Source organism: Eubalaena glacialis, chromosome 12, assembly GCF_028564815.1.
Source record: "Eubalaena glacialis isolate mEubGla1 chromosome 12, mEubGla1.1.hap2.+ XY, whole genome shotgun sequence".
In the NCBI taxonomy this organism is placed as follows: Eukaryota; Metazoa; Chordata; class Mammalia; order Artiodactyla; family Balaenidae; genus Eubalaena; species Eubalaena glacialis.
This window is the reverse complement of record NC_083727.1, coordinates 16,514,268-16,527,354: the sequence shown is the minus strand read 5'-3', so window position 1 is coordinate 16,527,354 and position 13,087 is coordinate 16,514,268. Positions and strand designations below refer to the sequence as shown.

General features: G+C 35.5%; 1 protein-coding gene across 5 annotated transcripts in view; it reads left to right on the top strand.

The window, feature by feature from the left end:
• The window catches only part of TAB2 (TGF-beta activated kinase 1 (MAP3K7) binding protein 2), an 85,097-nt gene extending 73,929 nt beyond the window's left edge, over positions 1-11,168 (top strand). For 3 of the 5 annotated variants that reach the window (XM_061207436.1, XM_061207435.1, XM_061207434.1), the window contains 2 exons: positions 684-764; positions 9,160-11,168. In XM_061207436.1, the coding sequence (XP_061063419.1) occupies positions 684-764; positions 9,160-9,302 (224 nt within the window). In that variant the 3' untranslated portion in view covers positions 9,303-11,168. The remainder of the gene's footprint in view (positions 1-683; positions 765-9,159) is intronic. The other 2 variants (XR_009702951.1, XM_061207437.1) reach the window with 2 other exon arrangements.
• The last annotated feature ends 1,919 nt before the right edge of the window (positions 11,169-13,087 follow it).

Here is a 13,087-nt window from a genome sequence, read left to right as displayed (position 1 = left end):
ATTTATAACTTAAACCTAATTCTAAAGTTTAGAAATAATAGAAATGTATAAAACGGAAAAGACAGGAAAGGGAAGAAGCCAAAAAATAAGCCCTTAATCATACTTCTTAGTATGTGCCAAAATCCATTAAATTGAAAGATGATTTGTTTTATTTTAGTAAGTAAGCTGTTTATCTTGAAACATTCATTGAAAATGCCATAATTTAACTTTGGAGAGAAAAAGGAAGTTAGTGCCAGTCTAGAAACTATAATTCTTGAACTTGTTCCTTTTGTTTAAAATCTGAAGCATTGTATTACATTAGTACAAGGTTTTTATACTTACTTGAAGCCAAGCTATGTAGTTGCTTAAGACCATGTTAAAATTGTATTTTAAATTGTTAAATTTTAAGTTATCTTGTCACATAGAACAGGGGTCTAGTTCTAATTCTGTTACTGTCTGTCTTACTGGCATTATTTTGCCTTCTTCCCCAATTTACCACTTAGACCTCTGTTATGGGTACTATATTATACCTATCTCAGCTGTTTTTGAAATCCTGACATGTAATTTGACATTAGAGGTGCAAAAAGTATTTCTTCTATTTATACTGTGATATTTTTTAGAAAGAAAATATTTGGTTTTTTAAACAATTTTTTTAATATTTTTGAGCTATAAGCATTGATATACTTACTTTTTATGTATTTCAGGACCACATTTTAATCCCAGCGCTATTCATAACTTTTATGACAATATTGGATTTGTAGGTCCTGTGCCACCAAAACCCAAAGGTTAGTGTGTCCAGTAAGTGTGAGAACTGTTGCATTTTGAAAAGCAAGGTTTTGGAAAACCTTCCACTCTAGAAGTGCTTCAAACTTTGGCATTCTTGGATGGATTCATTCGGAAAATATTTATTTTCACTTATATGCTGGGAATTGGGGAGGGTGCAAAAATGTAATGTACTTAGCTCTTGAAAAGTAATATGCATGTCCTTATGATTCATTATATACTCCCAAAATAGCAAATCTTGGCCAAAAAAAAAAAATCACCAGGTGCAGAAACTTGCATTCTTTGAAATTTTAGACAAACATTAAGGAAGACACCTTAGGAAAGTTTATTTTTCATGAGTATTCTGTCCTATTTAGTTTACGCATAGTTCTCTGTAATCAAAATACTCTGAATTTCAGACGAATGGTTTTTTAAAATAATTACCTACTATCATTTTTACATCACTGATATTCACAGACTATATAGACACCAAACTAAGAAATGTCGGAACATTTGTGTGGGTTTTTTTACTCCAGGCATTAAAAAACATATAGAAATGGGAATAAGAAAGAACCAAGTATGTTACTAGTTTTTTAGTTTGTTACAAGAATTTTTGTAGTCTCATTCAGTATCCTGTGCTGTCCATTCGTTTTTGTTCAAGTATAATTTAATTAGGCCTAGCTTTATCTTCATATTTTTTAATTTAAATGTTTTTAAATATCGTTAGCTGGAACGTAATGAACTCTTACTACAAAGGAGCAAAAGTGAGATTAGAGTATTTGGCATAGTACATGGGGAAGCCAGTGTTCAGACATTGGATGCTATTTGGATGTTAATTGAATAAAGGAATAAAGAAAACAGTGGTATAGCCTAGCTTCTTAAAATAAGCAAAGTGGGTATTTTAGACTCTAAATGAGTTGCCTTAATACAATCTTTTTACTCTCTTTCAAAAACTAAAATTTTCATATAAAAAGATCCTGTTTTGTTTCGACATAATCCAGTATTTATATGTTGAGGTTAGGAGGGAGGTGGAATATAGATGAAATAAGATTCGTCTTGAGAGTTGTAGAAGCAGGATAAGTGCATGAGGGTTTATTTCACTGTTCTCCCGTGATAAAAAGTAAGAAAAGAAAAAGAAAAACTCCAGTACTTAAAACCTTTGCACGGTGGCCCCCGCTTGCCGCAACTAGAGAAAGCCCTTGCACAGAAACGAAGACCCAACACAGCCAAAAATAAATAAATAAGTTAATTAATTAAAAAACAAACAAACAAAAAAAAACCTTTGCACAAAAGATAGAAGCTTGTGTACTGGCTACTTTTGGAGAAATAAAGAATCAGTCATTTTTGCCTTAAAGCTAAAATAGGGGGTACTAGTTTCACTTATAGAGGTTTACTTAGTTCTTGAAATCAGTTCTGCTTCGCAATGCAGGGGGTTTTTTTGTTTGTTTTTTTAACAGCTTTATTGGAGTATAATTGCTTTACAATGGTGTGTTAGTTTCTGCTGTATAACAAAGTGAATCAACTATACATATACATACATCCCCATATCTCCTCCCTCTTGCGTCTCCCTTTCACCCTCCCTATCCCACCCCTCTAGGTGGTCACAAAGCACCGAGCTGATCTCCCTGTGCTATGCAGCTGCTTCCCACTAGCTATCTATTTTACATTTGGTAGTGTATATATGTCCATGCCACTCTCTCACTTTGCCCCAGCTTACCCTTCCCCCTCCCCGTGTCCTCAAGTCCATTCTCTACGTCTGCGCGTCTTTATTCCTGTCCTGCCCCTAGGTTCTTCATAACCATTTTTCCTTTTTTTTTAGATCCCATATATATGTGTTAGCGTACGGTATTTGTTTTTCTCTTTCTGACTTAACTTCATTCTGTATGACAGTCTCTAGGTCCATCCACCTCACTATAAATAACTCAATTTCGTTTCTTTTTAGGGCTGAGTAATATTCCATTGTATATATGTGCCACATCTTCTTTATCCATTCATCTGTCGATGAACACTTAGGTTGCTTCCATGTCCTGGCTATTGTAAATAGAGCTGCAGTGAACATTGTGGTACATGACTCTTTTTGAATTACGGTTTTCTCAGGGTATATGCCCAGTAGTGGGATTGCTGGGTTGGGTTGTATGGTAGTTCTATTTTTAGTTTTTTGAGGAACCTCCATACTGTTCTCCATACTGGCTGTATCAATTTACATTCCCACCAACAGTGCAAGAGGGTTTCCCTTTCTCCACACCCTCTCCAGCATTTATTTTTTGTAGATTTTTTGATGATGGCCATTCTGACCGGTGTGAGGGGATACCTCTTTGTAGTTTTGATTTGCCTTTCTCTAATGATTAGTGATGTTGAGCATCCTTTCATGTGTTTGTTGGCAATCTGTATATCTTCTTTGGAGAAATGTCTATTTAGGTCTTCTGCCCATTTTTGTCTTGTTTATGTTTTCCTTTGCTGTGCAAAAGCTTTTAAGTTTCAATAGGTCCCATTTGTTTATTTTTGTTTTTATTTCCGTTTCTCTAGGAGGTGGGTCAAAACGGATCTTGCTGTGATTTATGTCATGGAGCGTTCTGCCTGTATTTCCCTCTAAGGGTTTTATAGTGTCTGACCTTATATTTAGGTCTTTAATTCATTTTGAGTTTATTTTTGTGTATGGTGTTAGGGAGTGTTCTAATTTCATTCTTTTACGTGTAGCTGTCCAGTTTTCCCAGCACCACTTATTGAAGAGGCTGTCTTTTCTCCATTGTATATCCTTGCCTCCTTTATCAAAGATAAGGTGACCATAGGTGCGCGGGTTTATCTCTGGGCTTTCTTTCCTGTTCCATTGATCTATATTTCTGCTTTTGTGCCAGTACCGTACTCTCTTGTTTACTGTCACTTTGTAGTATAGTCTGAAGTCAGGGAGCCTGATTCCTCCAGCTCCGTTTTTCTTTCTCAAGATTGCTTTGGCTATTCGGGGTCTTTTGTGTTTCCATACAAATTGTGAAATTTTTTGTTCTAGTTCTGTGAAAAATGCCATATGTAGTTTGATAGGGATTGCATTGAATCTGTAGATTGCTTTGGGTAGTATAGTCATTTTCACAATGTTGATTCTTCCAGTCCAAGAACATGGTATATCTCTCCATCTGTTTGTATCATCTTTAGTTTCTTTCTTCAGTGTCTTAGATTTCTGCATTCAGGTCTTTTGTCTCCTTAGGTAGGTTTATTCCTAGGTATTTTATTCTTTTTGTTGCAATGCTAAATGGGGGTGTTTCCTTAATTTCTCTTTCAGATTTTTCATCATTAGTATACAGAAATGCAAGAGATTTCTGTGCATTAATTTTGTATCCTGCTACTTTACCAAATTCATTGATTAGCTCTAGTATTTTTCTGGTAGCATCTTTAGGATTCTCTATGTATAGTATCATGTCATCTTCAAACAATGACAATTTTACTTCTTCTTTTCCGATTTGGATTCCTTTTATTTCTTTTTCTTCTCTGATTGCTATGGCTAAAACTTCCAAAACTATGTTGAATAATAGTGGTGAGAGTGGGCAACCTTGTCTTGTTCCTGATCTTTGTGGAAATGGTTTCAGTTTTTCACCATTGAGAATGATGTTGGCTGTGGGTTTGTCATATATGGCCTTTATTATGTTGAGGTAAGTTCCCTCTCTGCCTACTTTCTGGAGGGTTTTTGTCATAAATGGGTGTTGAATTTTGTCAAAAGCTTTTTCTGCATCTATTGAGATGATCATATGGTTTTTCTCCTTTAATTTGTTAATATGGTTTATCACATTGATTGATTTGTGTATATTGAAGAATCCTTGCATTCCTGGGGTAAACCCCGCTTGATCGTGGTGTATGATCCTTTTAATGTGCTCTTGGATTCTGTTTGCCAGTATTTTGCTGAGGATTTTTGCATCTATGTTCATCAGTTATATTGGCCTGTAGTTTTCTTTTTTTTTTGTGGCATCTTTGTCTGGTTTTAGTAGCAGGGTGGTGGTGGCCTCGTGGAATGAGTTTGGGAGTGTTCCTCCCTCTGCTATATTTTGGAAGAGTTTGAGCAGGATAGGTGTTAGCTCTTCTCTAAATGTTTGATTTGAATTCGCCTGTGAAGCCATCTGGTCCTGGGCTTTTGTTGGAAGATTTTTAATCACAGTTTCAATTTCAGTGCCTGTGATTGGTCTGTTTATATTTTCTGTTTCTTCCTGGTTCAGTCTTGGAAGGTTGTGCTTTTCTAAGAATTTGTCCATTTCTTCCAGGTTGTCCATTTTATTGGCATAGCGTTGCTTGTAGTAATCTCTCATGATCCTTTGTGTTTCTGCAGTGTCAGTTGTTACTTCTCCTTTTTCATTTCTAATTCTATTGATTTGAGTCTTCTCCCTTTTTTTCTTGATGAGTCTGGCTAATGGTTTATCAATTTTGTTTATCTTCTCAAAGAACCAGCTTTTAGTTTTATTGATCTTTGCTATCGTTTCCTGCATATCTTTCTCATTTATTTCTGCTCTGATCTTTATGATTTCTTTCCTTCTGCTAACTTTGGGGGTTTTTTGTTCTTTCTCTAATTGCTTTAGGTGTAAGGTTAGGTTGTTTATTTGAGATATTTCTTGTTTCTTGAGGTAGCATTGTATTTCGATAAACTTCCCTCTTAGAACTGCTTTTGCTGCATCCCATAGGTTTTGGGTCGTCATGTTTTCATTGTCATTTGTTCCTAGGTATTTTTTGATTTCTTCTTTGATTTCTTCAGTGATCTCTTGGTTATTTAGTAGTGTATTGTTTAGCCTCCATGTGTTTGTATTTTTTACAGATTTTTTCCTGTAATTGATATCTAGTCTCATAGTGTTGTGGTCAGAAAAGATACTTGATACGATTTCAATTTTCTTAAATTCACCAAGGCTTGATTTGTGACCCAAGATATGATCTATCCTGGAGAATGTTCCATGAGCACTTGAGAAGAAAGTGTAATCTGCTGTTTTTGGATGGAATGTCCTATAAATATCAATTAAGTCCATCTTGTTTGATGTATCATTTAAAGCTTGTGTTTCCTTATTTATTTTCATTTTGGATGATCTGTCCATTGGTGAAAGTGAGGTGTTAAAGTCCCCGACTATGACTGTGTTACTGTCGATTTCCCCTTTTGTGGCTGTTAACATTTGCCTTATGTTAAGGTGCTCCTATGTTGGGTGCATGAATATTTACAATTGTTATATCTTCTTCTTGGATTGATCCCTTGATCCTTATGTAGTGTCCTTCTTTGTCTTTTGTAATAGTCTTTATTTTAAAGTCTATTTTGTCTGCTATAAGAATTGCTACTCCAGCTTTCTTTTGATTTCCATTTGCATGGAATATCTTTTTCCATCCCCTCACTTTCAGTCTGTATGTGTCCTTAGGTCTGAAGTGGGGCTCTTGTAGACAGCATATATACCGGTCTTGTTTTTGTATGCATTCAGCCAGTCTGTGTCTTTTGGTTGGAGCATTTAATCCATTTACATTTAAGGTAGTTATCAATATGTATGTTCCTATTACCATTTTCTTAATTCTTCTTGGTTTGTTATTTTAAGTCTTTTCCTTCTCTGGTGTTTCCTGCCTAGAGAAGTTCCTTTAGCATTTGTTGTAGAGCTGGCTTGGTGGTGCTGAATTCTCTTAGCTTTTGCTTGTCTGTAAAGGTTTTAATTTCTCCGTCGAATCTGGATGAGATCCTTGCTGGGTAGAGTAATCTTGGTTGTAGGTTTTCCCCTTTCATCAGTTTAAGTATGTCCTGCCACTCCCTTCTGGCTTGCAGAGTTTCTGCTGAAAGATCAGCTGCTAACCTTATGGGGATTCCCTTGTATGTTAATTGTTACTTTTCCCTGCTGCTTTTAATATTTTTTCTTTGTTTTTAATTTTTGACAGTTTGATTAATATGTGTCTTGGCGTGTTTTTCCTTGCTTTTGCCGTTTGATATTACATGGGGCTGGGAGGCCTCTGGTGGTCCAGTGTCCTGAACTCGGCTCTCCCACCTCAGAGGCTCAGGCCTGACACCCGGCCAGAGCACCAAGACCCTATCAGCACCCGGTCTCTCTTCGGAAGACAGGGCTGGGCCTTGAGAGAGACAGAAGACGTGGAAGTGTGTGGGTGGTCTCTGCAGTCAAAAGTCCTGAGTTCCAGTGCTGACTTTCCTGCTAACGGGTCTTTAGCCTCTGTTTCTTTATCTGCTAGTGTTGGAGGGTCTCCTGCAGAGTCGGGGGTGGCTGTGGCTCACCACTGGGACAAGGACACTGGCAGCAGAAGTTCTGGGAAGTACTCCTTGACGTGAGCCCTCCCAGAGTCTGCCATTAGCCCCACCAAAGAGCCCCATCCCATGACTCTTTTTGAATTATGGTTTTCTCAGGGTATATGTGCAGTAGTGGGATTGCTGGGTCGTATGGTAGTTCTATTTTTAGTTTTTTAAGGAACCTCCATACTGTTCTCCATAGTGGCTGTATCAATTTACATTCCCACCAACAGACAATGCACGGTTTTTTAACAGCTAAAATGAAGTGTGGCAATCACAAGTCATCCTGTGCAACCTAACTTCCTCTTTTTTCAATTCTGGTGGTTACTTAGTTTCCAAATAACACTCATAAATAAGAGTCATAATTCTAAGTACCAAAAGAGATTGTGCAGATGTAAGAAAACCATTGGAGATTTTTCCATTTTAAAAAAATTTAAGTCCTCTATTGATACCTTAGATATTACTTAAATAATGAAGAAGATTCTGGCACTTAATAATAGATTGAAGTGTTAATATAGATTGAATAGCCTTCCTAAAAAACCTTTGTAGTTAAACAAAAAGGAAAGACAAGGTTTTACTGAAAATGTGCCAGGTAGGAATGTTTTCTAACCTCGGTGAGACCAAAATTCTAGTAAGTAGACTGGATTATCCCCAGATTAAAACAATTATGCTATAAAATGGTTCCTAAGTATGGAGTGTGAAATAATTGTAGATGGTAAAAAGTCAAACTTTTTTTAACTGTATTTATTTTAATGTGTTTTAGGGGGTACTAATTAGTACTGTCAGACCCTTGATTTTTCAAATATTTTTACTTAGGTAAACCTTAAATAGATATTTGTTTTAAAGTTATTCAATTTAAAGAAAATTACTGTATAAATAGTACTTCCATGCTGCTCATGCATGTGCCAGAAATTGTGGTGATGCCTAAAAACTTCTGACCAATGCTTAAAGTGGGAATTTTGCAATAAAATGTTTAACGCCAGACAGTAAAGTGCTGCTAAAGGGGTACAAAGTACCAAACATTACTTAATTATTTTAAATTTGTTATAGAAACTTGATATTTTCATCTACTATATACAATAGTTTGTCTTTTAAAATAGCAGAAAAGGTATCATTTAGTTACCAACTCCGTGGAGCAGGTAGAATTTTCAAGTTAATATACATTGTTTTAACATAGTTTGGAAACTACAAATTATAAACCTTGACTGGAGAGATCCAACAATGCATGCTCCTTTTACTTGAAACGTCCCCACAATAATTTGTAGGGATACTATTCTAAAATTATAATAGTACCTCCCTCCCCCAAAAAAGTAGTTTCATAAACGTAATTTCATCTTAGACACAACCATGAAGGAATATAATTATTCCTTATATTTAAGATACCTCTGTACATTCAAACATTCTAGAACATTGGTCTCATAAAGCTGCAGTGACTTTATTTTATAAGTAAGAAAGATTAGATGTAGAGGATACATGATTTATTATCTAAGATCACAGAGCAAAGAAATTAGGAGTTAGTAGCAGAGCCAGGAGTAGAACTCCATTCTCACAACTCTTAATCTAATAGTCTTTCTGGTGTTCCATAATAAATATGATTTTAAAATAAAGTGAGAAATAAAGTCTGGTAAAATTTTCTACTGATTTACTCCTCCGAGGTCTATTGTCGATATTTAGTTAAATAAGATTTTAGAAATTAGTTCATCTTTATATTTTATTTGTGTTGTTCAGATAGAGAACATTTAACAAAAACTTCCATTCCTGGTAGAAAACAAAAATATAAATACTACTTCAGTGAGAAATGAAACTCAAACTTTAATCAGACATAAATGCACTAGCAGTATTGCATTGTAGTTGGACACCTTTTCACCTTCTTAGGTGACATTATGGTAATCTTGGCTATTAGTTACCATATGAATTGATTTCCCTTTTCTCCTGCTATAAATTGGGGGAAATGATGCTCTTTTCCCCTTTGAGGAGATATTGAGGTGGTTATGTCATTTACATGTTGCTCTTCCCCAGCAGAGAAGTGCCAGCCTGATAGAGACAGGTTGTGAGGATCAAGCATGTGTGTCAGTTTCAGCTAGATGCTTCACTTGTTTAACAAGCTGTTTCATGCTGTGCAGTACAAATACTGTTTAAAGTTGCCAGTAATTTATGACTTTGTGATTTTTGCTTCCTTACAGATCAAAGGTCCACCATCAAAACACCAAAGACTCAAGACACAGAAGATGATGAGGGGGCTCAGTGGAATTGTACTGCCTGTACTTTTTTGAACCATCCAGCCTTAATCCGTTGTGAACAGTGTGAGATGCCAAGGCATTTCTGAGCCAAGAGGCCCTATATCTTCCCTAAAACCACATCTGAAGTTCAAGAAACTAGTCTGTCATCAGGGGAAAAGTTTCACTGCTACATAGGATTTTGTCAAATTGAAGGTGTGACAAGATGGTGTTGTGCTAATGTTAAATGTCAACCCACAGAGCTAATAATACCTCAGTCTAATATCATGGGCAGTTGAAATTCATCACATGAAGGTAATCTGCTGAAAGACTTGGTTGCCCACTGCCTAACCATGTACAGTGTTACCAGTAGCCCATTAAGGATAATTCTCAATATATTAATACCTAGGTGTTCCCAGTACCTTTTCCCCTCATGTCACTACTGAATTTTGACAGGAGGAAGGAATAGAACAATGGCTTTTTTTTTTTTTTTTTAAAGCTTTCGGTGAAACACTACAAACATGAAGAAAAGGAACAAGGTTTAACTATTTAAAAACTGTTTGCTGCCATATAGTGCCAATGGATAGGGGAAGAACTTCACAAATCTGTGGTACTCTTGGCCTTGTCTTTGTCTTCCCTGAAAACGTCTCCACTCTGTGAAGCCAGCATCTAAGGTCTAAAGATGAAAAGAAAAGCAGCACGCATTGTCTGTACAAACATGGAGTGAAATATCCCAAAGCTTTTCCTACTGTACAGATCTCTCAAGTCTGCTTTAAGTGATTTCTTTTCTTCCTTATTATTTTCTTGTATTTCTATATGTATAGTGTAATAGTCTTTTGTTAACTAATTTTCTTTTTTCCTTTTAGTGATTAAGCACGATCATGTCCCTTTTTAAGCCTTACCTGAGAGAAGCAATGCCTTAAAATAAAAAAAGCATTAATGAAATGAAACTATGCACAAAATAACTTTCCTCTACTTATTCTGTACTTTGCCCTCGTGAGTGCCGATGTTCTGTGAAGACATACAGATGCTGCACAGTGAATTGCAGAAAATATTACAAGACTTAACGTCTATAGGTCACACTATATACTGACTTTAGCAGTGGGTAACACAACACAGTGTTTTATCTTCCACAGGGAAGCTTAAAACAAAAGATATTTTTAACCCACTGACAGCAACAAGGTTAAGCTTGCTTTATCTGCCTCGTGTCCCACAGAACTCTCACAAGAGATTACTATTGGGAAAGTACAGTTTCAAAACCAGCAACAGCAGCAGTACCTACAGCCCTTTTTTCGGAGAGAAGTTTAAATGCTTTACTGTTGGGGCAGTCCGTTTCTAAACCTGACTTGGTGGCAGTATCATGTATATTTATAAAACAAGGCTAGTCATATTTAGGACAACTGAAGAAGAGCTGGAAAAAAGAAAAACAAGCAAACTTGAACACTGAAGCAACCTCAAGCATCTCTTTATTTTGATGATATATTTTTATAAGGAAAATAAATATTCAGATGATCAGGAATGTATATAACTAAATGAAATCAAGAAAAAGAAATAACAGTATGCATTTTAAAAAACAATTATGGAATTATATATCAGTGCTTAGAATGGGGCTAAGGGAAGTGCTGAAATGTAGCAAAAGATAGGAGGTAATGTAGACTGTCACCCACTGTAAATGTTTGCAAATGAATATTTTTAAATAAACGGGATTATTACAGGTGATTCTATATGAATGTCAAAGCCTTAACTTCCAGGCTTTGCATCTTGTATATGGGAAGAACTATGACAATCCTAGTTAATTAGACAATAAACTCAAAGCCCTTACCTTTGATGCATTTTGTTTTAAAAATAGGCCTTGTTTTTCAGCTTCATCTGCAGTTCTATGTGAAGATTGATAAATCAGTTTTTACTTGTTTTATTAATAAAACGTAATTTGGATATCTTGAGTTGATGGTTTTGTGATTTAGCTGGGTAAAAACTATCTTTGTAACGGATAAGTTATTTATAAAAATTAAAAAACTTATATTCTAATGTGGATTTTGTGACTTGTTTTTAAAGTTTGTGGGACAGGAGATGATTTATGCCCTAGCAGAACATTTGATAGTTAATATAAACCAGAGAAAACTCATTCTCTAGAGTCTTCTCATGACATCATGGCATTCCACTGCATTTCTTGGATTATTTGTATCAATTTCCCCAGGCTTCTTTTTAACTAATGAATGAAAGCAATCATGTTTAAGCTAAGGCAGAAAAATGAATATTGCTTTTTTCAGAGTTTATTATAGCTTTTTCTTTTATTTCTTTTGGGGTTTTTAAACTTTACCCCGTTGTTGAAAGTGTGATTTCTTGGGCCATTTAGCCTGAGTAGCCGTTTAGTTAATATTTGCTCTCTCGTATTATGTGGAAGTGCTGAGGATGGTGGTGCTTCTCTTGAAGAGAACCTTTACATTGAGTTTTCAAAAAATTATGACTCAGTTTTTCTGAGCTTGAAAAGAGCAGAGTAGCCCTTGCTGATCTTGTTGTGACATAACTTACAGAAGGCTCTGCCTTGCCTTGACTGGTCTTTGAAACCTAGTAGGACATAAATATTCTTTGCCAGGGAATATGAGGTCTGGATATGTTGGTGGTCTGGAGACTACCTTCAGGAAATATTGCGCTAAAATAGAATTACAGGTACTAAGAGCCTCAGATGGAAAGATGGACTTCGTTTCTCATTGCTGATCATCCTTGGGTGCTGACATTCTTTATATTGAAAGGGGAGGTGGGCAGTTAGCGGTTCATGTAAACTGGACTTCTCAGGAAAACTTTTATTTTTAACAAAATGTTGGCCAGTATCTACTATATAACTAGTATGTTATACAAAGATGCACGTTGTATTGAGAATTTTTGTGGAAAAAATATAAAAATTTATTTTTCTTTTACAACTTCCATTTTTTTAAATGACAAGCAGGGCCAAACTACAGTGTAATATTAATTGACTTTATATTGGAGAATGAAATTGTACATAAACTCATATCTATGATAGCTCAAAACTATATTAGCTATTAACTTTTAACTTATATTTTAATCAAAGCATGTATAAATAGCAAGGTTAACTGACATTTCATCAGTTTCCTCTATCCCGGTTTAATGTTGATGGGAAATTATAGTGAACAATGATAAGTTTAAGTAAATGGTATGAGATATAATCGTCAGTCTGTGAGTAATTGAAGTTGACTGTGTTGCCTTAGAAAATAATATTAAATGGCACCAAAGGCCATTCCAGATTTGATATCTGCGTGCCAGGTACTAGCATAGTTTCCTATATAATATTACAAAATACTTATATTTCTCCGTGACAAGTGAACATATTTTTTTTTTTTGGTTCTAGTTTTTAGAAACTATAATTGTATCCATTTTACTTGAAGATGAAATGACTCAGGGCTGCATTTTAATTTTTATTGTTTCCATCTGAAAATACAATTAGGCAACTGAGAGAAACGACTTCCTCTAAAGAAAGTACAATTTTGTAGCTTTATATTTGTTAAATTGGATTTCCGCCCCCCTCAATATGTAGTAGGCTGTTTGGTGTTTTTTGTTGTTGTTCTTGTTGTTTTTTTAAGGGAGTGTAGTTAGTCATTAAAAATGCTTGGTAATGCATTGTCTTTGCAACTATAAATTTTTTCCTGTATTACAAGTTCAAAAATAGAATTGCCATGTTACAGTACAATAGTTCATTAATTTACCTAGTTATTTAAGAAGGTTATGAAAGCAGTTGCATTTTTAATACTGTGCCACCTTATTCCCCAGATAGACCCCTCAAATCTTAAGAGTCAGGACAGTTGGGATCCAATTCGGGCATCTCCCTAGATTTACTCTGTAACCCTGGGATAGTCCCTTGTTTTTCTTTCCTTGCCTT